General features: G+C 37.3%; 3 protein-coding genes across 6 annotated transcripts; all 3 read left to right on the forward strand.

Annotated features, from left to right (window-relative positions):
* The first annotated feature begins 261 nt into the window (after positions 1-261).
* On the forward strand, positions 262-723 carry LOC112184586 (dnaJ homolog subfamily C member 18-like). The gene has a single exon (XM_024322845.1). The coding sequence runs from the start codon at positions 262-264 to the stop codon at positions 721-723; it is 462 nt and encodes a 153-aa protein (XP_024178613.1).
* Positions 724-4,961: 4,238 nt separating this feature from the next.
* On the forward strand, positions 4,962-13,774 carry LOC112185497 (golgin candidate 5). 2 transcript variants are annotated; one of them, XM_024323749.2, is made up of 20 exons: positions 4,962-5,129; positions 5,242-5,444; positions 5,859-7,063; positions 7,453-7,524; positions 8,491-8,565; positions 8,747-8,861; positions 8,938-8,999; positions 9,099-9,146; positions 9,722-10,006; positions 10,123-10,182; positions 10,275-10,358; positions 10,463-10,528; positions 10,602-10,700; positions 10,784-11,002; positions 11,511-11,625; positions 11,743-11,963; positions 12,059-12,118; positions 12,224-12,337; positions 13,203-13,277; positions 13,380-13,774. In XM_024323749.2, the coding sequence occupies exons 2-20, from the start codon at positions 5,291-5,293 to the stop codon at positions 13,410-13,412; spliced, it is 3,162 nt and encodes a 1,053-aa protein (XP_024179517.1). In that variant the 5' UTR covers positions 4,962-5,129; positions 5,242-5,290; the 3' UTR covers positions 13,413-13,774. The 2 variants fall into 2 exon arrangements, with proteins under 2 accessions (XP_024179517.1, XP_024179518.1); XM_024323750.2 differs by having other exon boundaries at positions 4,962-5,125; positions 5,246-5,444.
* Positions 13,775-14,278: 504 nt separating this feature from the next.
* Positions 14,279-22,168, forward strand: LOC112185498 (probable plastidic glucose transporter 3). 3 transcript variants are annotated; one of them, XM_024323754.2, is made up of 15 exons: positions 14,279-14,673; positions 15,204-15,348; positions 15,589-15,694; positions 15,802-15,869; positions 15,956-16,088; positions 16,722-16,821; positions 16,924-17,036; positions 17,179-17,272; positions 17,929-18,082; positions 18,174-18,317; positions 18,420-18,493; positions 19,181-19,269; positions 19,735-19,849; positions 20,988-21,172; positions 21,748-22,168. In XM_024323754.2, the coding sequence occupies exons 2-14, from the start codon at positions 15,258-15,260 to the stop codon at positions 21,168-21,170; spliced, it is 1,464 nt and encodes a 487-aa protein (XP_024179522.1). In that variant the 5' UTR covers positions 14,279-14,673; positions 15,204-15,257; the 3' UTR covers positions 21,171-21,172; positions 21,748-22,168. The 3 variants fall into 3 exon arrangements, with proteins under 3 accessions (XP_024179522.1, XP_024179519.1, XP_024179520.1); XM_024323751.2 differs by lacking the exon at positions 14,279-14,673 and adding an exon at positions 14,705-14,865; XM_024323752.2 differs by lacking the exon at positions 14,279-14,673 and adding an exon at positions 14,705-14,865 and having other exon boundaries at positions 21,896-22,168.
* Positions 22,169-26,628: the final 4,460 nt, after the last annotated feature.

A 26,628-nucleotide genomic window follows, 5' to 3' on the forward strand; every position in this document is an offset into this window, starting at 1 on the left:
CATTAAATGAGTCCATATGCAAATAAAATTGTGTATGAAAGGTTCACATATACGTGCATTATCTGTTTGCATATGTCCAGAGGTCAATATTATTTCAATTCTTTATCTGTTTATCTGGACTGCAGGTTTGAGATTCTGAAGTGAGGACTGGCAGGATTTTTGTGGCTATATATATATCATCTGGTTATTCTTGTATGTGAGAGAAACTAGAGTTTTAGTGCTAAATCATCCATGGACTGTGAAAAAGAGGCAATCACGACAATGGAGCTGTCAAAAGAAAAGATGCAGAATAATGATTTTACAGGAGCAAGGAAGATGACTCAAACAGCTCAATGCCTCTTCCCTCAGCTTCAGAACATTTCTCAGGTACTAACAGTTTGTGAGGTTCACTGTTCAGCAGAAAACAAGATAGGTGGATACCAAATGGACTGTTATGGAATTCTTCAGGTTCACCAATCTGATAAAGGTGAAAGCATTAAGAAACAATACAGAAAACTAGCCCTATTACTTCATCCTGATAAGAATAAATATGCTGCTGCTGAGACTGTTTTTAAGCTGATTTCGGAAGCAAACAGCGTGCTGGAGAACCAAACAAATGTTCCAAGTATGACAAGAAGTATAGAAAAGCTCTTGCAAAAGCTGGTAGAACTAATAATTGCAAAAGCTCTAACAAAAGAAGTGCTGGTGGCTTCCCTAGAGATCAAAACATCCAAAAAATTATAGATCTACGTAGAGCTAATAATTGCAAATTGAAGTCTAGCCGCCCTTCTTCTGTGATTCCCCTGTGTAGCACATATGCTCGAACTTATCTAGTAAACTTTCTATATCCATGACAATTTGCGAGTTTCTATATGTTGATATGATTATATATATCAGGCTGACAAGATTAAGGCAACATAAAATATCCATTTTCAAAAGTTTTCTTATATGTAATTTTTTTTTCCAGAAATTTAACTTAGTAGCTCTTTTTTTCTTCATATTATGGTTGTATGACCTTGTGCCTTTGAACTTCTTTCAAAATGAATTTTTTTTTAAAAAAAAACTTCAAAATTTCTCTCATCAACTACTCAATGATATTGTCCATGTCCTATTGTCTTTTAAAAGACATCATTAGAACAACTGTATCATCCTTCACTTGGTAAATTGCAGGCAAATAGTTCTATACAATAAGAGAGATTATTCAGAGCACCGCCGTGCACTTGCACCAACATAAATGAATGGTTGGATTGCATTAAATAGATTTTCTGTTTATTAAAAATAAAGTTGATAATAAATATCAAGGGTTGAGATTATTTTACAAGGGTTGGATCACTTACACCGTCGGTGCATAGAATAATTTCCAATACAATAAACCCATATAATAAGCCACAACTACAATGTTATCGTAATAAATGCTAAAATCTTTGTTGAGGTTTTAGAGGTTGATGCGGAGAACTAGATTATAGTCGAAGGTGTGACGCTAATGATGATTGTGATCATATTGAATTTAGTGAGTAATGATTATCAACGATGATTAGTTAATTTGATGAAATTAATTTCTTATTGAGAAACTTATAGGATTTACACTCTCCATTATTTAAAAAAAAAATAAACAGATAACATAATTTTCATTGAATTTAAAATGTAATAAGCATATAAAATAAGTTGTACTATTTTTTGGTTGGAACGAAAAAAAATTATTATGTTACTCCATATATAGAAATATCAGAGTCCATCAAACCGACCAAATAAACAACCTCTACTAGGATGATTAAATACTCAATGGAAATACGAATTATACTTTCTAGCCGTGAAAGGACTAGGGTTGTAATTGGCAGTTGTGATCAAGGAAATCCATTTTAAGTTACATGTGAACTGTGAGTACGTTCCTTATCCAATTTACTCGAAATCTTGCCCTAGGATTTGAGATTGTGGTATTTTGATGATCGAGCCGGATGAGAATATTGTAATCAGACATGCATACATTGCTTATAATTCTTATCGTCATTCGATTGAGAGGAAGAATTATTATCGTGGTGGATGCAAGATCCGTTTGTAACTCGATTTGTTTGTCTTTGTTACTAGGACAAAAGTTAATAAAACAGTTGATGATGACATCGTATTCACGGAGATGTATATCGCAAGACGTTTACACTAAGATTCGTGCGAGAGTGGATGTCAACCCTTGTGTGAGAGACATACTATGACTATGATAAAAGATTCGTGCGAGAGCACTATTCCGATGAGCAAGTTATATATCATCATTTAGAGGTTGAATGACAATGATTTGTCTGATCTTTTGTGCGTATTGATACTCGAGATTGATTGTGATGTTCGTGTTCAATGCTTAGGAGCTGCACGACGGATATGGTTTTTTAACATGTAGTATTTAACTCTAAGGAAAAGGCAAGAAAAATGTTCTCCAGCTGTCAATGCGATTGTACACTCTCTTTTAGATTTGGGTGAAACAATTTTATGCATCCCTAGCCTAGAGGAAGGACACTGGTTACGTAGGGTTTGCTTCTCATGTGTTGTTGAACCGAGCACAAACATGAGTAGTGTCCTGTCCTTGTAGAGTTACTGATTCTAGTTTAGATTAAAGGCCCTTAGATTAACTATAGTTTAGATCGCAGAATTCTTTTTATAATTTGGCTGTATGATATCTTTATGCTTTTGAATTTATTTGAACGATTGAAATTCAAACCAAAAAGTGGACATTTAACTTAATGGCTCTTTTTCTCTTCATAGTTTTGTTGTATGGCCTTGTGCCTTTGAACTAAAAAAAAAAAAAATTCATGATTTCCCTTTCTCAACTACCTCAATGATATATATATATATATATATATATTTTTTTTTTTTGGATACATGGGGGCCAAAAGGCCCAAAGAACAAAGACAAAGAAAACAGTTAGGAAGTACCAACTACATTCCTAGTTCTAACCGTTTCACACAAGTCATCAAGAGCAGCAGTCACAACTTGTGGAGGAGGTTGCTGAAAGTACTGCACTCCAAACTCAATGATATTGCCCATATTCTATTGTCTTTTAAAAGACAACATTAGAAGAGTTAACGTTCTTCTCTTGGTAAATTGCAGGAGAATAGTTCTCTATAACCCCTATGATTCGATAATAAGCCATAAATAAAATGTTATCGTAATAAATGACAAAATCTTTGTTGGGGTTTTGGTGGTTGATATGGAAGACTAGATTATAGTGGAGGGAGTGAAAGTGAGAGTGAAGAAGCAGCACTGTCATTTAGATGAGAATTTAATCTAAATTGAAATTAGGACCGCTGATCAAGCGTGCAATCAGTGATCAGCAGATAGACCGTCCAGATGAGAATTTGATCCAAATTGAAATCACGACCGCTGATCACGGGTGCAATCAGTGATTAGCAGATAGACTCACAGTAGGGTGGTGACATCAATGGAATTCGGGCAACTGAAGTTAAGTAGTTGATTAAGGTTATTCGTTAGACTCTTGTTTGCAAAATGTTGTTACATTATTATTTATTATTTCTTCTTTCGTTTTTTTTTTTTTTTTTTTTTTTTTTCCGCTTAAGAAAAGATAGACTACAAGGAGGTTTCTTCTTTTTCTTTAGTACAAAGTAAGTTATTCTTTGAGAAATTATATATACATACACCCATTTGCTTAATACCCATCTCATTCCTCTCTTACTTTTTTTTTTTTGACTTTCTCAAGGGGAACTCAAAGGCTTCCTAAGCCCAAGATAAATCCCTTCAGTGCATGTGAAATGCTCCAACTGTGCATTGCAGTACAGTGCCTGACCACTTTGACAGCTTCGGGGTTCGAACCTAAGTTGGGGAGCACACCAACTATGCAAGAACCACTAGGCCACTTTGCAGTAGTTTCCTCTGTTACTTTTTTGAACTTTTCATAATTTGAAAATGCCTTTCTATCTTATGAATTAAATAAATAAAAAATTTAAAACAACGTAAATTGAGGGAGCACTTCTCATGAAACTATCTCACATTAGACATTTTTTTTTCTTCCTTTTCTATTAATTTGATGAATATTAATACATAGGGAGGATGTGACGACAAAGTTGAAGCGAAGGAAAGAGGTTAAACTTCATAAGATAGTTCATAAGAATTTGTTGCTAATGTAGCACGGGGTTTAGGTTTTATGTCCCCCCGTTGCAAAATTCTACTATTAATATAATAAATGGAACATGGCGTGGGGCTGAGCCTCCCAGTTAGGCTGGGTTCCAAACCCCTTTCAAAAAAAAAAAAAAAAAGATAGTTCAATAGGAACAAATTCTTACTCTCCAGCACCATCCTTGTTAATTTCTTTCATAAAGGTCAATACATTATTACAAATAGTCTCATTCTTCTGAGAATTTCATAAGAATCACAAAGGGGAAAACCCCAATAATTATAGGTCGTGAATTAAACTCCCCATGCACCAAGAATTGTGAAGTGAAGAACCTTAAACATTGAAGGCAGAAGACTCAGTATTCATGAACTACTCGAATTTCTTAAAGAGCTCAATCCGGATAGCAAGAAGAAGAGTTTGGAAGCATAGTTTGAGAGTAAACTAATGCCCATATTTTTATTTTTTTTTAAATAATAAAAAGGGGCATAAAAGAAAAATAAAAATAAAAATTTAACAAAAACAAGAAAAACAATTTGGGTTGTGTGTACAAACTAGGTAGGGATGTGCACATAAAATTTTTCTTCATCTTTTTATGTAAACATGCTTAGATCCATGAATCGGTATCCTAATGCATATAGATACAAATGGTCCAATGGGAACAAGGAGTTACAGGAACATTTGGAACATTTCATTTCTGAGCAGAAGAGCCATTTTCATTTTCAAGTAGTCGATCGAAGAAACATAGGCTAAAGAAGATAAAAGAATCGACAAAAACCAAAACGGCATCGTTGCGTCTGTCATCAAACTCATTTACCCAATATCCAATAAAAAAGAAAAAAAAAACATTTTCATAATTCTACAAATATAACAGAACAATCACCGTCTCTTCGCACCAAAATAGGTAGTCTTTCCTCCGTGAAATTACCTTTCCGATTTGTAAAAACCGACGCGATCCAACGCCGACTTATATCTCTAGCTCAACAAACCACAACGTGCTATGATTTGAGTCTCAAATCTCTGGGCTTTCGCCAGGTTTATTTCTCTCTTTTTTTTTTCATCTCTTTGGATTCCAAATCGGATCTTGCATCCGCTATACAATTGCAATTCGATTCTGATCGGCCTTCGATTCGTCTTTCAATGTCACGTTGTTAGGTTGGTCATTGCAAAACTGAATGTGAATCGAATCGGATTGGAAGAATGGCGTGGTTCAGTGGGAAAGTCTCGTTGGGGAACTTCCCCGATCTCGCCGGCGCTGTAAATAAGCTCCAGGAGAGCGTCAAGAACATCGAGAAGAATTTCGATACCGCCCTCGGGTTTGAAGAGAAGGAGAAGCTTGAATCCGCCAATGAAGGTACTTTTCCAGCTCACACATTGCTCCCATTGCTCCTACTCTCTCTCTATATCTTCCTTTGCTTTTTAGATTTCTGTTTAGAATGAGCTACATTTTATGCTTAATAAAGTAGAGCAGTGTTTCGATTCTTGGGTAGAAACTCGAATTTGTTGTACACGACCAAGCTAGAAGGAAAAGACTATGTTTTGAGCTTATTAATGGGGGTTATATAAGTAGAATCTTCTTTTGTTACATTTCGGAACTTGCATTTTCGGTAGCTGTGGATTATGATTTTGCTTGGTGTATTATGATTGCAGTTTCTTAGGATAGGTTTGTAAGAATTGCAGGAAAATGAGCTATGCTATGCTTGTATATTGCAGAAGTTGCAATGCAAGATTTAGAGTTTTCTAAACATGATATCCTCTCTATGTTCAGCTTCAGGATTATGGCCTTCATCTACAGAAAGAAAAGCGCTATTTGATCCTGTTATGTCCTTTATGGGGCAAAAGAATGAGGATGACACTGTTGAATCATCACAGAAAGCTGAGTCTTCTGAGGCTCCACCACCTAAGGTTGAGAAATCACCAGCAGAGATTGAATCTTCACCAAAGGTTGAGATATCATCAGTGGAGCCTAAATCTCCACCTAAGGTTGAGAAATCGTCAGTGGAGCCTGAATCTCTACCTAAGGTTGAGAAATCATCAGTGGAGCCTGAATCTTCACCTAAGGTTGAGAAATCATCAGTGGAGCCTGAACCTCCACAATGTTCATCTGCAGTTGACGAAAAGGATGGGGCAAGTGAAACATTACCACATTCTGTAACTGAACAGACTGCTGCTAAGGAGGAAAATGACGTTGCCGAGGAAAAAAAAGATGAAAATCATGCTGAGACTGCAGAAGAAACAAAGACTTTGTCATTAGAGCCTGAGAGATCAGAGTCTCAATCGCCCTCAGTGCCAGTTGGGGCAAATGAGCCTACCATGAGTGCCTCATCATCAGATTTTGTTGGTTCTCAAGAAGAAGACAATAAGATTTCAGTAGGGGGACTCTCAGAACTTTCAGAATCAGCTCAAGGACTGTCAGGAGCTGTTAATGTAGGTGAAGTAGAGGTGGGTGGTACTGCTCTGCACAGTGAGTCACATGATCATGCTGATGTGCATGAGAATGCGGATGCCCAGAAGGCACACAAAGAGAATGATAATGAAATTGTGACTCAGGCTGGAGATATTGCTGAAGTGGTTTCTATGGTCGAACCTGAAGAATCAACTGAGAGCCTGCCTCGAGATGTTGAGCCATCTGCTATTCACTCCGTTTCCACTGAGGTGACTCATAGCGCTGGTGGATCGCCTACCAACCAATTACCTAGTGTTTATGCTTCCAATGAGGCTTCGGATGTGTCTTCCGAGTTAGTTTTCAAACAAAAGGATGCTATCATTGAGGAACCTGGAATTGGTCATCGAGTTGATGAGAATGAAACCAACTATAATGAGCAACGTCTGAATTCAGGACAAAAGTCAGACTCTTCATACACGGGAGCAAATGTCTCTGATGCTTCCAACGCTTTGCTTGAATTAGAGAAGGTGAAGAAGGAGATGAAAATGATGGAAGCTGCATTGCAAGGTGCTGCAAGACAGGCTCAGGTACACAATGAAATGACTATGCATCATCTTATTCCAGAGCTAGTTAAGACTTCGATCGTTTGCCGTCTTTGTCATTTTTGTGGTCAGACACTTGGGCGATGCTGAACTTCCTGACTGGATTTTTTTTTTCTTTTTCTAATTCAGTAGTGCCGCCTAGATATAGTTGAGGTTTATGTAGGCTTCTAAGTTGATTTGACCATTTCAGATTATATGTTATGTTGATTTATGTAAAAGCAAAACTTCTATTTCTCTACGATATTAAATTAAAGTGGCTTTTAAGGTGAATTAGATTAAAGTAGTGAGATATGCATAAAATTTTATATGCTTTGCCTACTGTCATTTTTTATCTACATTTCTCTACTCCTGATCTATTTGATCCTTTTTTCCAGGCAAAAGCTGATGAAATTGCCAAGTTCATGAACGAAAATGAGGAATTAAAAACTGTGGTTGAGGATTTGAAGGTTTGTATGTTTATCTACTATCTATAGGATTTGAGTCTGCCAAGCTGATGATAGAGTATTAAATATTTCATTTATTCATCAATTTTTCACTGTTGATTTATATTGCACAAGTATTTATTACCATCTTCCAAAAATAAGCTTCTCTTTACCTGTAGTTTGTCCTAGGGATGGACAAAGTGCCGATTTGGGTATCTGCAACCACCAATTGCCTTCCTTCTCCTCGCTTACTCTCAATAGGGGGGAGAATGGAATATTGATGGTGACTTGTCAGTACCAATGGGTATAATGTCCTGTTAAAGGAAAAACAAAGAAAATTCTTTGATAAAGGCAGTTGGCTCCCTGGCTTACCACTTAAGCATTTCTTATTAAATGCTGGATGAAATATCTTGGCCAAATTAATGCTAATTCTTCTTATAGGTGGCTTATGTTGAGTTAATGCTTACTGTGCAGTACTCTTTTTTCAATTAATCTATCATTATTTTTTCTTACAAAAGAAATGGAGGTGGACATATTCCGATCTGACTTCTCTGATGCTTTATCTTTGTCAATGTAATTATCATGTCATGAAACTATCGATTGGCACTTTGCTCATTCAATCTGATGGTTGCCTTCACTCCATATTTTATCTTTCGTCAATCTTCTTTCATGAAACTATGGCTTGGCACTTTGCTCATTCAATCTGATGGTTGCCTTCACTCCATATTTTATCTTTTTTCAATCTTCTTTCATGAAACTATGGCTTGGCACTTTGCTCATTCAATCTGATGGTTGCCTTCACTCCATATTTTATCTTTCGTCAATCTTCTTTCTAACCTGCCAAACCCACCATACCCACCGTGGTTGAGAGGTTCATCTTCACAATTACTAAGTAACCCTAAATGTGGTTTATCAGGGATGTAGAACTGCATTAATAAATAATTGTTCATATAGATGTTCACCCTTTAACTAGTGAAATTAATTGAACAGAGAAAATCCAGTGAAGCAGAAGTTGAGTCTCTGCGGGAGGAGTACCATCAAAGGGTTGCAACACTTGAAAGGAAGGTAAGGCATCTCAGAATCTCATAAATGCTTGTTTATAGCTGTGCTTTGATTCATTTTTTAATTTTTTCCATGTCCATTATGTTTCAACGAATTATTACTATTGGTGTAGTTTTAGGTATGCTAGTTTAGCCTGTCTATTTTCTTTAAAATTCTTACTGAATTTTTATTTTCAACATTTCAGGTTTACGCTCTTACTAAGGAAAGGGACACGCTTCGAAGGGAGCAGAATAAGAAAAGTGATGCAGCTGCACTTTTGAAGGAAAAGGATGAAATAATTACTCAAGTTATGGCTGAAGGTATAAATGTGAATTTCCCCCTTCACATTTCGTGTAGTGTAAAGTATCCTCCATTTATGCATTTTTTGTCTACCAGGTGAAGAGCTTTCAAAAAAACAGGCTACTCAAGAAGGTCTCATTAGGAAACTAAGGGCTCAGGTACACTTGCGGGTTTACTGTTTGTCTGATTTTGCCATTCTTCAGTCCTTTCACTCCTAGTAATTTTTATATTTTTGTTGCAAATCACCTGGTTAATAGATTAGAGAGTTCGAAGAAGAGAAGAAAGGGCTGACTACCAAGCTCCAGGTAATTGAATTATGTTACCATCGTTTTCAATTATGATTAGCTGATTTTATGTTCTGAAGCTCTCCTAGTCATTATATATTTTGAAATGACATGAAACCAAGCTCTTCTAGTGGCTTGCTTGGTTTTTTTTTTTTTTTTTCCTGCAAGCTTGGCTGAAAGTTTCTATAGTAGAGAAGGTTATATAATAAAACGATCTTTCAATCACATTTCTGTTTTACAATGCTTAATGTTATGTAGCAGTCAAAGATGATGTAATCCATGGAACGTTATTGTTCTCTTCTAATTACAATACTTATACATTGCCTTCCGGCATACTATTTAAATCTAGTTGTATATTGCCTTATGGCTTATTGTAATTACTGAATATTATTGTTCTCTTCTAATTATAATGCTTATACATTACCTTCCGGCATATTGTATAAATTTGGTTGTATATTACCTTACAGCATCTTCTAATTTAGGAATTATTGCAAAGGACATATATATACATACAGATTGATAAGTTCAAATCTTTTGAACTACTGTTTCATCCGTCTTTTTAATAGCAATATGTAAGTACGTGATTCTATCTTCAGGTAGAAGAGAATAAAGTAGAGAGTATCAAGAGGGACAAGACAGCTACAGAAAAGTTACTGCAGGAAACTATAGAAAAGCACCAAACAGAACTTGCAGCACAGAAAGAGTATTATACTAATGCTTTGGCTGCTGCCAAGGACGCAGAAGCAATGGCCGAGGCACGTGCTAACAATGAAGCCAGATCTGAACTAGAGAGTCGTCTAAGAGACGCTCAGGAGCGTGAAGCTATGCTAGTTCAGGCACTCGAAGAATTACGACAAACTCTAACTAGAACAGAACAGCAGGTTTGTAATTTGTGTGTTTTTATAGTTGGTTTTAGCCGCCTGCTAGAATACAGGAAAAATTTCAACTGGCCTGCCAAAAGTCATGGCCTGAGTTACTTTGTCAATTGTTTTTTCAGGCAGTATTTAAAGAAGACATGCTTCGCCGGGACGTTGAGGATCTTCAAAAACGTTATCAAGTACGTAAAGCTTCCTTTGTTTTCATTCAACTGCCTTTCCTTTCTAAAATTTTTGATTCAATTTCTTACAAATGTCATTTGTTCTCTTGTAGGCAAGTGAGCGGCGATGTGAGGAATTGATCACGCAAGTACCAGAATCTACCAGGCCTCTTCTTAGGCAAATCGAAGCAATGCAGGTGAATTGATATTCTTATGCATTGTCCAGGAGAATATTTGGATACTTGACTGAACTCAGGTGTAGGAAGTTTGATTTAATTTGTAATTGTTTTCTTGGTTACAGGAAACAACTTCCAGAAGGGCAGAAGCTTGGGCAGCTGTTGAGAGGTCTCTTACCAATCGACTACAGGTTTGTAGAGTGTTTTAGCAAGTTATGGTTTAAGATTTGAAAACTGTGTCATTTATCTTTCATTCTTCTACAGGAAGCAGAGGCCAAAGCTGCTGCTGCTGAGGAAAGAGAGCGATCGGTGAATGAACGCTTGTCTCAAACCTTATCTCGTATTAACGTTCTTGAGGCTCAGGTTGGCTTTTATGAGCTTTACGAACTGTGCTTTTGGGAATATGGTTATTTTTTCACTAACTTGGAACTAAATATATTCTACAGATTTCATGTCTTAGAGCCGAGCAATCCCAATTAAGTAAGTCTCTTGAAAAGGAGAGACAAAGAGCAGCTGAAAATAGGCAGGAGTACCTTGCTGCAAAGGAAGAAGCTGATACTCAAGAAGGCCGTGCAAACCAGCTTGAAGAAGAAATTCGTGAACTCAGGCGAAAACATAAGCAGGAGTTACAAGATGCTTTGATGCACAGGGAACTGCTACAGCAGGTAGTGCTCCTGGTTCCTTTGTATCTTGATTTCCAGTTAATAGTGTTTATTATGTTTCATCACCATAAACATAAGTGGTTGCCTTGTCATATTCATTTGTCTTTTTGTATCTTGATTTCCAGTTAAAAGTGTTTATTATGTTTCATCACCATAAACATAAGTGGTTGCCTTGTCATAACCATGTTGTTCTTGTAAAATTGCTTAGAGAACTCCCTTTGCTTTTGTTTGATTGGTTTCTCTCCTCAGTCATGGTCTTTCAGTTATTCATAGTAAGAAACAGGAACTTTGTCTTGGTAGTGTTAACAAGCCTAGTCTCTACATTAGCTCATGTTAGATGTAACAGAAAAGCCTTTCCTACTCCAAAGTATTTGTACAAGACACAAGCAATTTATAGAGAACTTCTCTGAGCATATTCAAAATTGAATTCCTTTTTCATGGGTAAAATAATAGGTTCAATTGACATCATTTGTGATCATTAGCTTCCCTGAATCAAGCTTTTGATTGACAGGAGGTAGAAAGGGAGAAAGCTGCTAGGTTGGATTTGGAAAGGACATCTCGTGTCCGTTCTGCTACTGTATCTGATCAGACAACTATAACAAGGCAGAGTTCTACTTTTGAGAATGGTATGATGCTTTTGTTTGTGTAAAATCTCTCCAAATCCAAAAAAATAAAAATGAAAAAGAAAGAAAGAATCTTTCCATTGTCTGTCACTTATGCTATACGTTTTTAACTTTCTACAGGAAGCTTGAACAGGAAACTTTCAAGTGCTAGCAGCCTAGGGAGCATGGAGGAAAGCTATTTTCTACAAGCATCTCTGGACTCGTCTGATAGTTTCTCTGAGAGGAGAAATGCTGGGGAAGCAACCATGACTCCATACTATATGAAGAGCATGACGCCTAGTGCTTTTGAAGCTTCCCTTCGTCAGAAGGAGGGTGAACTTGCATCTTACATGTCTCGTTTGGTGAGGAATATTTCTAAGCTCCTTATATACAAAAATGTCATTTGATTATTTAGTAACTATGTTGTCTTACAAATGATTTGTCCATTTTACTATAGGCATCCATGGAATCTATTCGCGATTCTCTCGCAGAGGAGTTGGTCAAAATGACAGAACAGGTGATTTTCAGTCTGTAGTACCTATTTTTGATTTTTTTTATTATTTTATTTTTGTGGAGGTGTCTTCTTTGAAATTGAGCTTGAGAATTGATTACGTTGCTGCAGTGTGAAAAGTTACGAGCGGAGGCTGGCATGTTACCTGGCATCAGAGCTGAGCTAGATGCACTAAGGAGGAGGCATTCTGCTGCACTGGAGCTGATGGGTGAACGAGATGAGGAGGTATCTATATGTCTCCATTTTGGTTTGCGTTGAAGTGAATAATTCAACTAAAATTGTTGTGTAACACACGTGTTATGAACTGTGATGCCATGATTTTTTATTCTAAGCTAATTAACCTCGTGGAAAAGTGATTTAAAACTTAACAAGAAGCCATTATTGTGTTAACAAGTCAATAAGTTTTGACAAATGCATTAGTTTTATTTTGGGTTTTAGCACAGATTTGACAGTATATTTCCTGAATTACATTGTGGATTTTAGTCAAGTATTTTTATTTATTTTTTTATCTTTTGATTCTTATTTTGGGTAAAGGATGTGGACTTTGATACTTATGATTGGAGTGCTTTGGGCTTCAGCCAATTTTCTGTTTACTGTTTTATTGTAGTATCTTGTTTTTTTGTCGTCTTTGGTTAGATTTTGTGTGTTAGTCGCTGCAGTGGACTCCTGGCCTCCTGTTTTGCAACTTTCTTCTCTTTTTTTAAATGAAAGCCTGTTTCATAAAAGGAAAAAAGGGGCCCTGCCAATCACGGTTCACAATTAGGATAGGAGGATGGTGTAGGTTTTGGGAAGCAGTTTATTAGTCTCTTCTGCTATAGTATGATCTTCTCCCTGTTTCTCTGACCAGAATATGATTAGGAAATTATAAAGAGAAACCTCCTTTTGTATTTGGAGTTTGAGATGCTTGACAGTAGTTCACATGGACCTACTTGCTTTAGCATCTGTGACCAGTTGACCAAGTGAAGGAATTCTCTTTTATTTCTCCTCCTTATTTTCTTTTGTGTTCTATTCATTTACTTATGGTTGGGAAATGCAAAAGTTGTCATTTTATGTCGATTCCTGATAATTTAAAGTGGATGCCTGTCTGTAGCTGGAGGAACTTCGTGCGGATATTGTAGACTTGAAGGAGATGTACAGAGAGCAAGTAAACTTGCTTGTGAACAAGGTAAACATTTTGTTTAAAAATTCTGCTTTTTGTTTCTTGAAATCTTATTAGTATCCTTCTCTCATCTTACTCATACGATTATATCTGCTCATGTGTCTACAGATACAGATAATGAGTTCAGCAGTTGGAAGCTAACCTCATGTTATAATATACTCATGTATCAATTCATGATGTTCATGGTATATATAAGCCATTGTATACTAGTAAATGCCACTGTTTTGATTCAATCTTTATTATGGGTTTGCTCAAGTTTGTCTTTGCCAAAGTGTTTGGAAAGGGTGGCATGCCCTTGTTTTAGTTTTGCATTTTTGATGATTGCCCTTGTTAAAGTAAAACATGTATGTAATTCAGGGGAATTGTTGTATAGCATGCTCTTTCGCAGACAGTTTTCAAGGTCATACGCAATTTATAGATACAACTAAGAGCCTTATTAAACAGTATGACCCTATTGTAACATCAACAACGCTTCCCATTGCTGTTCTCTTTATTATTCTTAATGTTTACTCATCTTTTCTTTCTTTTTAGTCAGTCTTGCAAGATACAGTAGTGGATCAGGTTCTCATCCTCATTCTTCGTATACACACTGCTTCACTTGAGAAAATTAACCTTTTGACGGGATGCAAGTCTCATAGTCATGTAGAATTGATTTCTTGTGTAAACACTCAGCAGATGTAGCCTTACCCTGAAAAAAAAGAAGAGAGGCTGTCATTAGCGAACAACAGATGATGGATACTAGGGGCTTATAGACAAACCAAAATACCTTGTACACTCCTCGTGACAGTGCCTGAAACACCGGCTTTATAGTCGAAAGGCCCCTCCACCTCCAAACTCCGGTCAGCCAAGGATGGTCACTGCCCTTGCAACGGTTGCAGGGCATACATTCTCACTGCTCGAACGGTCGTATAGAGCTAGGAAAGTCGATTGAGTTTAAAGGTCCGAATATAAAATTGACTGAGGAAAGAGGCTATTTGCATGAAGTGTGAGCAATCTATTGGGCAGGGAGGACTTTTTACCTAAACGCGCCAAAACACAGGATCCAATTAATCCGCAATTGATTGGGCAACCCGCCAAAGAACAGGTGTTGGTCTCTCCGGGCACAAGCTTCGCTTTGCGTAATCACCAAACCAGTCCAAAAAGCATGTGCAACAACACCTAACATACCCCCCCACGCGCACGTTAGCGTGGACCCCTCCGTATTTCCTAAGAAACAGGAACGGTTTCGAAATGCTCGCTTAGATTTCCTCGTCTTCAGTCCCTCACAGGCACGGCTGACACTAGCCTCCACTCACGGCGCATTTTAGCAATCTTCTCTTCTCCCCCATCGTCATCAATCTCTCTCTTTTCTCACTCTCCGTCGACATCATCAGATCGTTTTCCGCCTCCGCATTTTCCACAGGTACTCTTCTTTCTCTTTCTCTCTCATTCTCTCATTCTCTCTCCCTCTCTCTCGCATTTTCCACAGGTGCTTTATAGTATGAAGCTGGATTCAGTAGCCCCAGCGGAATCGTAAACCAGTCTTCTTTTAATTCCCTCAAACATTTCTTTTCTTTTCTCTTCTCTTTCTTTCCTCTTTGATTTGAAGACAATGGTGAGTTGAGAAAACTGCAGCGTTTTTGCATCTGAACCTCAGTTTCATTTTCATGGATTCTGATCTGGTTTTCTCACCTTTTTTTTTTTGTTAATTATTTTGCTGTGAAATTTATTGCCTCTGCATCTGAATCATATGCAAGTGTGAAATCTCGGTCGATTACTGGATCTATTGTAAAAGCATTTTTGTCATTCAATTCAGCATTGTAGTTTCCAGATTGGTGAAGAGTTGAGCAATGATGGAGAACTTGGGAATGGACTAGAATATGAATAAACGAGTTGCAAGTTAATGATGAATTGGTTAGGAATTAATTGGTTAGTGTTGTCTGGTGTTTGCAGTCTGCTGGAAAGTTCTCTGCGTCGAGTTTTGGACAAGGTTTCTATAAGTTTGCTATGCGGGGTCGTCATGTTGATGCCTACTCGGCGTACAAGCGTGTCACGTCGAGGGATGCTGAGGCTTATGATAGAGAAGAAGACTCAGCTGGTGCGCTTCTCCATTGCTCTTTCACCAATTTTTCAGTATTCTACTTTTGCTATGTCTGGACTATGGCTCTAGCATTTTCTGCTAGGTTGGCATTTAGAAGTCGTACACTGTTCGAATATAATTCTTTACAAGTTTCGTTCTGAAGGGGGTTCCAGTCATTAAATAGTGTGGTCTAAAAAAGTGCAAGTAGCACAGGTGATCATAAATTTTGTTGTAACTGATTCCTTGTACGGGTTTTAGAACAACTATTGAGTGGCAAAGATCTTGGAAACCCTTCATGGAGACGTTCTTTTCCCCATATGCTTGTAGCGGCTCTTTCTTCATTCTTATTTGGCTACCATCTCGGGTAACAGCGTCTTAATCCTCACACTTACAAATATTTTTCTGTTTTTCATTTTTAAATGTTATCCTAACTTTAATGATATTTTCTTTCTCTTGTTTTTGCTAATGCAGAGTGGTTAATGAAACACTAGATAGCATTTCTCTTGACCTTGGCTTTAGTGGGAATCCCTTCGCTAAGGGTACTTATTGTTATTGGCTTTCTAATCTTTTCCTTGGCTAAATGCATGTCATAATCAAATCTCATGTTTTTCTTATGTCAATACAGGTTTAGTAGTCAGTACGTGTTTAGGGGCTGCTTTTGTTGGATCTCTATTTAGTGGCTGGATTCTAGATGGAGTTGGGCATCGAAGGGCATTCCAACTGTGTGCGCTTCCGATGATAATCGGTGCGTCGATGAGGTAACTTCATTTTGAATCTATGACAGTATCACGTATGCGTAACTCCTTCTTTCAAATAAAAAAGGAATTATGAAGACACTAAATGGATTAATATCAAGGCAATAAAACAAAACTAATGAAAGAATGAACTGTCATATTGCTGTTGTGGATTATTGCTAGGTAGGAGGAAAGTAGATGACTGCCAGAATGAAACCATTATGGTTTATGTCCACCCTCACTGTCGAACTAAATTGTAAGATTGAAATCATGAACTGCTTATGAGCAGCTTTTTCATGCCTTTCAGATATTCTTATGACCAGCATGATTACTTAAAACCAGCAGAAGGAAATCATGACAGTTTATTTGCACATTAATCTAAATTAATCACCAAGATTTTTTTGAATAGAAAATATGAGTGCAATTGTATAAAAACCAATCTAAACAAATTACTAGGAACAAAATTATGAGTTTATGATCCAAGGCTTTCATGTATTTCCTCCTTATACATCTCTCTCTTGAACGTTTAAATAGACATGTTTGCTTACAGCAAAACTAAAAGTTCTTGTACATTCATTACAATCCGAGAAAAGGTGCAGGTCACAGTCATATAGCTAACTACATGAGCTTTACTAACCAATTTATGTGACTTTGCAGTGCAACGACTCACAGCCTATGGGGCATGATTCTAGGGCGGATATTTGTTGGAACTGGGATGGGCATTGGTCCTCCTGTTGCTGCTCTCTATGTGTCAGAGGTATAAGATTATCTTTGTGTTTTCTCTACAACTTTTTGTTGACACAGCATAGTCTCTAGCACTATCCTTACATATTTAAGTATACTTTTCCCGCACAAGCAGATTTCACCAGCTTTTGTAAGGGGTACATTTGGTAGCGTCACGCAAATTGCTACATGTCTTGGATTGATGGGGGCTCTATTCATTGGACTTCCTTCCAAGGATATAGTGGGTTGGTAAGATAAAATTCATGGGGTGATGATAATCTAGAAAATTTGGTTTTTAAATGTTCCAAGTCTTTCTTACGTTAAGCATCTTTCTCATTTTCTGATGGTTGTCTAAAAGACTATTTTTTGTATTAACATTGTCAATGTTTAGGTGGCGTGTTTGTTTTTGGGTATCCACTGTTCCTGCTGCAGTGCTTGCTATTTGCATGGAGTTCTGTGCAGAGAGTCCTCACTGGCTTTTCAAGGTTATCTACTTGCAGACCTTTAAAGTCGGTCAAATTAGTGTCATGTGTTTGGATTCAATATTAATTTCCTATCTGTTGGTCTTCAATTGGGTGAGGTGAACCGGGATCTTGATATGTATACGAAGTTGAAAAATTGTTAATTTGCCCTGCCAAAGAAGTTAATATATAATGAATGTTAGTGGTATGAATGGACCTTTGTGTAGTATAATGGACTTGCCTATATTGTATGTCATCTCCTAGTCCAGTTTTTATTTTAGTACTTAGGTCGGCGGTGATATGATTGCTCAAAGGAGGATCTGAAATATTTTCTGTTACTTTTTTTTTTCCTGCTTGTTCTTTGTTGTTTCCAGTAGATCAAAGATCATTCTTATTTTTATTTGGAGGATTTGAATGTTAGTGCTTAGAGTTGTTTGCTGGTGCAATGTCCTTAGATCTCCACTTTGCTTTTGTTTTATTGTGAATCATATGTACATGGATAATAGATGAACTATCAAGGATCATAATAACTCTCACAATTTACACCCCCACTCTCTTTTTCCCCATTTTGATACCTTACAGAAATTAGATAATGTACGTGTTTCATCTTACTGTTGACCCCATGGAAGGCTATTGATTATCATTGATGCTAACAGTTTTTTTTTTTTGACTTCATTCAGAGAGGAAGAGGCACTGAAGCTGAAGCTGAATTTGAGAAACTTTTAGGAGGAGCACATGTTAAATTTGCAATGGCAGAATTGTCAAAGTCTGAAAGAGGGGATGAATTGGAGACAGTAAAGTTCTCAGAGCTACTGTATGGCCGCCATTTCAAAAGTATGATCTCTATTCAGTTGTACATGAGTTAAGATATGACACTTCTATGCTTCTTTCTCTGTAATTACCTTATTACCTCCAAATTTTGCAGTGGTTTTCATTGGGTCTACCATTTTTGCTTTACAACAGCTGTCAGGCATAAATGCTGTATTCTATTTCTCCTCAACTGTCTTTAAAAGCTTCGGTGTGCCTTCAGATATTGCAAATGTATGTGTCGGAGTTGCAAATCTATCAGGTATGGTCGGGTTTACTATTGTTTTTAAGATTATGCCTATGTTTGTTTATAAATTATTTATGTTCATTTTCTCTTTTGGTTGATTTGTTTATACTAATCTAGGGTCAATTGTTGCAATGATATTGATGGATAAGCTTGGAAGAAGGGTGCTTCTTCTTGGAAGTTTTACTGGCATGGTAAGCTCCTAAAAAGTACCTTGAATATGGTATGCAGACTTTGAGTTTAGATATTGGTATCAAACCCACTTTGTATTTTTTTCACTGGACAATAGGCATAGGCACTGTGTGAAGGTCACTTGATATTGTCCACCGTGGGACTTTTCTGAGTAGAATGGGACTTTTCTGAGTAGATCTTGATCAAATCATTGAATTTTATTTCAATAGATGACATTACTTTTTGGTATAGCCAAAAGTAAACTCTAATAGGTCAACATATATTTGTTTATTGAAAAAAACATTTATTAATGAAAAGAAGTCAAGAGTTAGAGATTTTGCTTGCTTGATGTTTTGAATTGGCCCCTCAAAAAAAAAACTCCAGTTTGGCAATTCATGGTAGTGTTTAGTTATTATCTATTGATTGGCTTGAGTTTAGTTATATACTTATGCATGAACTGATATGCATATAAAGAGAAAATACAGTATTGCCGTATGTTGTATCTGGTAATTAAAAAGTAAACAGTGATGAAGATGTAAAGATAGTCCTAAATATGTGTTTCAAAGTGGGGTCCATCAGGGTAAGTTATGTCTGTTTTGTGGAATCTGCCAATATTGCATTTGCTTTGGCGAGGTTCCTTCTTTTTCCTTGTATTAAAAAGACTAAAACTGGTATTCTATCTGACCATTTTTATTCATGTCTTGGTTTAGGCAGTGTCAATGAGTCTTCAAGTAAGTGGAGCAAGTTCTTATACATCAGGATCTGGAGCACTGAGTCTATCTGTTGGTGGCATGCTGCTGTGAGTAGTGAATCTTCTTCAACCCTTTTTGTAAAGAACACAGAAAAAATATATACTGCATATAAAAACTTAATAACATAAGGATGCTATTTTTATCTTTAATCTGAAATAACGTTGGTTGTGGGAGCTCATTCAATGGCTGAGATCTATTTGAAATTAGTATTTCAGATTCTAGGATTATAAAAGCATATATATGAATACATGTCAGTAAGTCAGTCATCTATATAGACTCAAATCTTATTCTTGCGTGACAAGATATGATATTATCAACCATAGCTATGAAGTCATAAGATATGATATAGCATATAGCAAATAGCATAAGTTCTGAAATAAATGCGCATATACAATTCTCCATTGCATCACTCAAGTTATACAACGAGCTTTTGATGTGTAAATATCATGACATTTACACATAATTTAGAATATCATGACATTTACACAAAAATTATGTAATGGATTATGCAGGTTTGTTTTGATGTTTTCTCTTGGAGCTGGTCCAGTGCCTAGTCTCCTACTATCAGAAATTCTTCCCAGCCGTATTAGAGCGAAGGCCATGGCAGTTTGCATGGCTGTGCATTGGGTAATTGTCTTCGTTATTCCTTCAAGATCTGGCTTGTTGCACCTCTTATTTTCTTCTTCATTGTGAGAGCTAAGATAAAACCGCTTTGCTCACATGCAAACTTTGCTATTTGATGATCACTTTCAATCTATAAAAATGGTATTAACACTAGGTCAAGAAATTATATGCAAAAAATAGGAAGCTTACATGTTTAGCCTATACAACTCATCCCTAGTCCACACCACTTCATCTAAAACTAATTTTGATAACCCACACTATGTATACTGAATATAATTATCTAAAAGATTGTTTCTTTTGATCTATTTGAGTCTGCAATTTCATCAACGGTTTCTCTAGTATTCCAGCAATAAGATTTCTCTTATCTTGTTCTTAATTAAATCACTTAGCCTCAAGTTTTTAGTCAAAACCTTTTGAACTTTTAAACTTAAAGAATCAAGACACTGTTATTAATAAGGAAACAGAGACTAGCTATTGTAGTGATACTTTTTAATTTCTTAATGCCAACGTAGCACAGGTAATTTAAGTAGGAGAATGTCAATACTGAAAATATTTCAAAGTAATGAATGCTGATTTCATTATGGCTTGCTGCAATTTTATTTCCTTAATGTGACTGAAGCAAATATAACACACTCGTCACAAATCTAAGTTTTCATTTGGATAATTAAACAAGTGTTTGTTTGTGAGAAGGCTGAGTTTGTTGAAAAAGACATCAGATACAATTTAAAGTTACTATATGCAAGGATTCATTTGAATTCAACGTGATAGATTAATTCGCAAGAAGTTATGTATTTGACATAATTCCTTCTTTAACCCCTTGTTTTGAAATCGTTCCAATCAAATGGACCTAAGTTAAGATACTTTGGTGGGTGGTGGCTGCTTTTTATTTTATTTTTTGTGAGAATCCTTTTTTGGAGCCTCAGAATCACTCCTAAGAATATCATACTGCCTATTCCTATGAAAAACATAAAGAAATTAAAAGAAGCTTGGCATAGAGTGCAGACTTAAGGCTTTTACATCATCTCCATTTTTATTTCATCATCCCCAACATAATAAGATAGTAGAAGACGAGACCTCCTCGTCCTATTCTCCACATTTATATAATGTAATGTCATCTCACTGATATGGCTGTCTGCAACAGGTGGTAAACTTCTTTGTTGGTCTATTCTTTTTGCCCTTGCTGGAGAAAATCGGGCCACAACTTCTGTATACAATCTTTGGTATTTTTTGTGTATTGGCTGTGATCTTTGTGAAGAGAAATGTAGTGGAAACAAAAGGAAAGTCACTTCAAGAAATTGAAATTGCACTTATTCCACCACAGTAAAGGTATTAATTTTCCTATTTCTTTACACCAATCTTGTTAGTTTTGGAAAGATTTAGTGGAGAAAACAGTTTTGATTTAGCTTTAGTATCAAAAATGAGTTTGATTTAGCTTTCACTTTGTAATACATACTGCTAAGTTATAACTTGAAAGGTAGGCTTTTATACTGAATAAGTATACTTGGAAATGGAATGGGTTAAACTGAATACAGGTGAGCAGAGTGTGGCCCCAATATTGGATACTAACATTCTTTAGAAATTATCCTAAATAGGGTTCCATTTGGAAGCAACTCTTGAATCTGGGGTTATAGAGTGCGAGCATAGAATAAGTGCCTTGAGAAGTGGAAGTCCAAAATTCAAAACCAACTTGCATTATAATCTCTCAGGGACAACCACCCTCTGATCTGTATTTTAACTTTTAAGCATACCAAAGTGTGTGTGTGTGTGTGTGTGTGCGCGCATACTGTGCGACTTTTTGGGTACGGTCTGTAACCTGAAGTCCAGTAACTTTAATATGTTTCATTTGATGTATGAGGGAAAAACTAATTAAGGACCGTTTATTGTTTGCTTTGTCTCTGTAGGTTCTTCAACAAAATTAGATTACTTGTTTACACAAAGCTGAAGTCCTTTTGTATTGATGGAATCCAAGCCCACTAGTTATTGGTGTTCCTATATAAGCTGTTGCTCTGTTGCTTGTCTGAATTCATGGATGAGGATGTTCAATTGCAGGGATATAATGCACAATAAGGTAGTATGGAGATTCTCAAATATTGTATACCCGCCCCAATTCCGACTCGAAGTTATCATCATGCTGCAGCTGGGGAATTTGGACACTAGTTGTCAAGTGCTCACCCCGGAAGGCCTTATGTATATTCTTAGAGAATTTGTATTGTGAGCACATTGATGTCATAGACTAATGAAACAACTAATGTAATACAAGCACCTGATTATTGGAATAATATATTCGAAATTCATAAACTGGTTTAGAACTGTTTCGTGAAAGTTATTAGTGGCTGTGACTATTTACCCAATTTGAGCCTAAAAAATGTCCACTTACTCCACTAAGAGTTTTTTACTCCCATTTACCCAATCTAACATCTATTGACAATATTGTCCTCATTTTAATTAACAACTACTCCCCTCAAACTCTCTCTCTCTCTCTCTCTCTCTCTCTCTCTCTCTCTCTCTCCCATCTCCGATCTCCGATCTCCGATCTCTCCTCCCTTCTCCGATCTCTCCTCCTCCTGGCGGAGTCATACGGTCTGACCCGAATTCCCAACAACTTCAAGTCTCTGGCGATGAGCGAGACTTCTCCATGTCGCACCGTCATCCTCCATCTCTGAGTGGTGGCACACTGTTTGGCTCTACATCGACCAGATCGGCGCTGATTCATTTCCTCTCTCTCCCCGATCTCGACCACTACCGCCGCGAGGAGAAGACACAAGAAGAAGAGGATCGTCAAAATTGCAACCTCTGCAAGTCCTGGAGTGGAGGGCAAGTGGGTGAAGAGAGCCTTAACGGCTCTGATTTGTCCTTCTACGCACCAGCAAAGGCAGAGAACTGGGTTCCATCCACGGCAGAGCCGACTCTCTGTCATGTCCAAAGCCGATGCTAAGTGAAGGATTGGTAGAGAGGAAGTCCTGGCCGGGGGGTGGAAGGCTGAAGTTTGCTCTGATCTGGTGCCCAGAGCAATTTCTGGGTGGCCAATTTTTTTTTTTTTTTTTTTGGTATACTGTGAGCTCCGAGAATGGGGAAGGAAAAAAAAATTGAACATATAAATTGATCAATTGTGTCTGTAGTGTATTCAATTTGGTTTTGGGAGTTTATGCAATTCACTGGAGGGCAATAATATGATTATTAAGAGGCAATAATATGATTATTGGGTATTACTACGGGGCAATAAAATCGGACACCAGAATCCGGCCTCCGGTCTGATGGCACGATTCCTGTCACCAGTTGTCTGATTCCCGTCACCGGAGTCCGGCAAGGTCTCTGATGACTTCTCTCTCTAAGTGACAAAGAATGAGACGGCAAAACTGTCATAAAATAAATTAAAAGTAATAAAAAAAAAACTTAATTGGGTATTAGGGCAAAATATATATAAAATTTTGTGTAAGTGGACAATCTCTTATAGTGTTTGGGTAAGTGGGGTTAATTAACCCCAAAATTGGGTAAATGATCATTTCCCCTATTTGGTATGAATTACTCTTTTTTAGGGAAGACAGAAATATGTTAAGAGCCAAAAGATACACACGATGTCTTACTCTTTTTGGATACAACAAGAAAACATCACATAAGCAGAAACATCACATCACATCACATTTGATTTGTTTTTAGCACCCTGGATTTGGGAGAACGCTATCCGTAGGAGAGTCAAATGGTATAATTGGTATTCTTTGCGTTTTCCTTCTAGGGAAGTGATTGAAGCAGGTATTGTGTGACTGCTATCAACTACGTCGCCTTAGGGAGGCAGAAGCGAGTGTTCCTAGAACTAGGCACATATACTTTTTTTATTTTTTTATTTTTTATTTTTAACTTTAGTGTCATAACCTCCCACTTACAAAGAAGAGACTTATGTCACTAGACAATGTTCTAAAAGTCGGCAGACAGTGAGGAGGGGCCTAGCGCCTAATTGCTTATGCATGAATTAGGCGGGTACCTAGGCATATATATATATATATATATATATATATTAATTTTACTACATAAGATATAGATAAGTATCTAAATAAAACAAAAAACTATTGCTAGCAATAATAGATTGAAAACATGGGGGAAAAGTCAAGTACATAATGAGTACTTATAAACCAAAAGTTAGTTTTTAAGTATTTGATTAAAAATATATATATATATTTTGAACATTTTTCTTAAACCTAGCATGCTAGGCGCCGCTCCTAGACTAGTCGAGGCAGATGACTACCTTCTAGCGTCTAGACAGGCACCCAGAGAGATGTTTAGAACACTGTCACTAGACCAAATGGTACCGGGTAGCTTTGGTGTATGCATTGGCTAGCATTTGGCTTCTATTTTAATGCAATTAACTTTGCTTCTTACAAAATAAATAAATAAAGTCTTTGTCATTACTGTCTTACTATGTGAAATGATTGAGCATTCTACATTATTACCATGAAATCAAATAATAAATTTAGGGTGGTGCTATTCACACACCCCCTATAATTTTCTATTACTTTAATTCAGTTTGTTCATAAAATTAGAGAACTTCGAACTTAATATAATGGTTACAATCTGGTGGTGACAAATGACATGTACATCTCCTTTTTAAATTTGGCTACTTAAAACGAATATGGTGCTAACTGCTAACTGAATGGTTAACGTAAATCAATTTGGCTAATTTTTTTTTTGTAGGATTTTATATGTGCATATGTAACTAAAGAATGTGTGGTTAATATTATTAAACTACATGCTAAAAATAAAAACATCCTTACATATCAAGTGTCAAGTGGTTTTAGAGGGGACCTCCCTCTATTCTGACGTGGATAAGAACTTAACTTGCAAAACGTAATTTTATGATATGATGTCATATAATCACATCTCCTTAACGTCTCAGCCTTAATAAGTCCCTTTTAGCATAACCCAACTAAATAATACTTTTCCTTATATAAAATATTTCTAGATGTAAACCCCTTAACATTATTTGTTACATTGGCTTTGGACCTTTGTACACAGATTTTTTTTTTTTTTTTTTTTTTGAGAAGAAAAGAATCCATTAATAACCAAAAAATTACAAAGCATTGGAATAACCGGTTGTGGTATCAACACCACGACACATATTCCTACCAAGATCCATAGTTATGGGTCCGTCACTAATAGCAACATCCATGAACCGAAAAGGTCCAACCCCTAACCAATTTTTCCGCCTATCACCCCAGGCTACAAAGAACGATAACCAATCCCGAGCGTCACGATACGACCTCGTCACCAACATCCAGACAAACCACTCCACCCTCTTCCACACCGTGTCCCTAAACCGCCAGACCACGTGCAAGGGAAATCCACCTTTCCGTTGATAACCAACCAGTATCGAAATTATAACATATTGTTCCCAGGAGTAACACCATATAGATGGCTCCACAAAATGACAAGAACCTCCAAACCCTAGCTCAAAAGAGTAGGGACGACTTATTCGACCTAACCAAAAACCTGAAACTAAAACCCTAATAAAAAACTGAAAGAAACTACCATTATTGACCATCCCTTCACGCACCAGACCAAAGCTATGACAAACAACTTCCCTCTCTCTAATTTGCCCGCCGACAGACCACTGCCACAACTCTTGCCCTTTGAGCTCACCATCCCAGAGGTACCCATTCAACACCGCAAGCCGCACCAATTCACGTGCCAGTCGTCGACCGGAACTAGATCTGGAACCACATCCACTCCAACCCAAACCACTGAGAAACAAGAATGGAATCGCCGAGCTCTTCCACCTCGGAACGAAATCGCTCCACCCATCTGTGTCCATCCTCCCGGGAGCTTGAACCCACAGCTGCAAACATCGCCGAGCGACCCACCTCTGAACAGAGATCAGCGCCATACGATCCATGGCAAACCGCCGCCACGATCTGGCCTCTGACCCCTTGTTCCAAGCATGCGCCGCCGCCGAATTCCTCCTCCCCCCCTGCGCCTCTGCCTGAGAGAAGAGAAGAAGCATACCAAGCCCCGACCACCGCAAAGAAGACGAAATCAAAGGTCCCAAGACCCCCATCTCCCGTCCGGCAACACCTGCCATTCGTCGCTGAGGCGGGAAGCCCCGATCGACGAGGAGGAGCCGTCGGACGAGCGACCACTGCTCCTTCACTCTTGCCAAACCCTAGTTTTCTCTCCTTTTTTCTCGGTAACCCTCACACTAATCAAAAAGTCATTGGACTTGTACACAGATAAATAACCGTAAGAAAAAGGTTAACTCAAAAATCAGACTAAAATTAATTTTATAAGTTATCCATTACAACTTTGACCACTTGGTTTTAGTGGACAACTTATTTTGTAAATGGGAGGTTTAATTCGATGGTCGTAGAAGTCAAAATTGTCCGTTGGTTCGAGCATTGTGTTTATGTACTATTTAGAAATATGTTTTAAGGTGAACAGTGTTTTAACATATTTGAACATATAGTACTACAATGACTATATTGTGGTTGTGGCTATAGATATCTCATTTTAAATAAAAAAATCTTACATGTAATTAATTTTGAGGGTGAAAGGGAACCATGGCGACCAATTCTCTACCTAGAATCACCGTTCTTCCCAGATTGCATGCGCCTTCAAGTTTTTTAAGTTCAAGATTTTCCGCGAACGCTCCCTCCAGAGCTAGTGATTCTTCCTCAGACTTGTTTTCAATCTGCATGCCCGCTAAGCACTCCCATTGACAGAATGGGTTACGATGTGGTCTTTTTTAGAGTTGTTGTCAAAGCAAAAGGTGCTTTGTTTGGAAGATGATGACCAGA

This window comes from Rosa chinensis, chromosome 2 (genome assembly GCF_002994745.2).
Source record: "Rosa chinensis cultivar Old Blush chromosome 2, RchiOBHm-V2, whole genome shotgun sequence".
NCBI classification, from domain to species: Eukaryota; Viridiplantae; Streptophyta; class Magnoliopsida; order Rosales; family Rosaceae; genus Rosa; species Rosa chinensis.

Excerpts from the sequence above, each read along its gene's own strand:
- LOC112185498 (XM_024323751.2), top strand. Across the intron at positions 15,695-15,801 it reads TTATTTGGCTACCATCTCGG|AGTGGTTAATGAAACACTAG; the intron begins GTAACAGCGTCT and ends TTGCTAATGCAG. Across the intron at positions 16,089-16,721 it reads ATAATCGGTGCGTCGATGAG|TGCAACGACTCACAGCCTAT; the intron begins GTAACTTCATTT and ends GTGACTTTGCAG.
- LOC112185497 (XM_024323749.2), top strand. The coding sequence starts at position 5,291 with ATGGCGTGGTTCAGTGGGAAAGTCTCGTTGGGGAACTTCCCCGATCTC. Across the intron at positions 7,064-7,452 it reads GTGCTGCAAGACAGGCTCAG|GCAAAAGCTGATGAAATTGC; the intron begins GTACACAATGAA and ends CCTTTTTTCCAG. Across the intron at positions 12,119-12,223 it reads TGGTCAAAATGACAGAACAG|TGTGAAAAGTTACGAGCGGA; the intron begins GTGATTTTCAGT and ends ACGTTGCTGCAG.
- LOC112184586 (XM_024322845.1), top strand. The coding sequence starts at position 262 with ATGGAGCTGTCAAAAGAAAAGATGCAGAATAATGATTTTACAGGAGCA.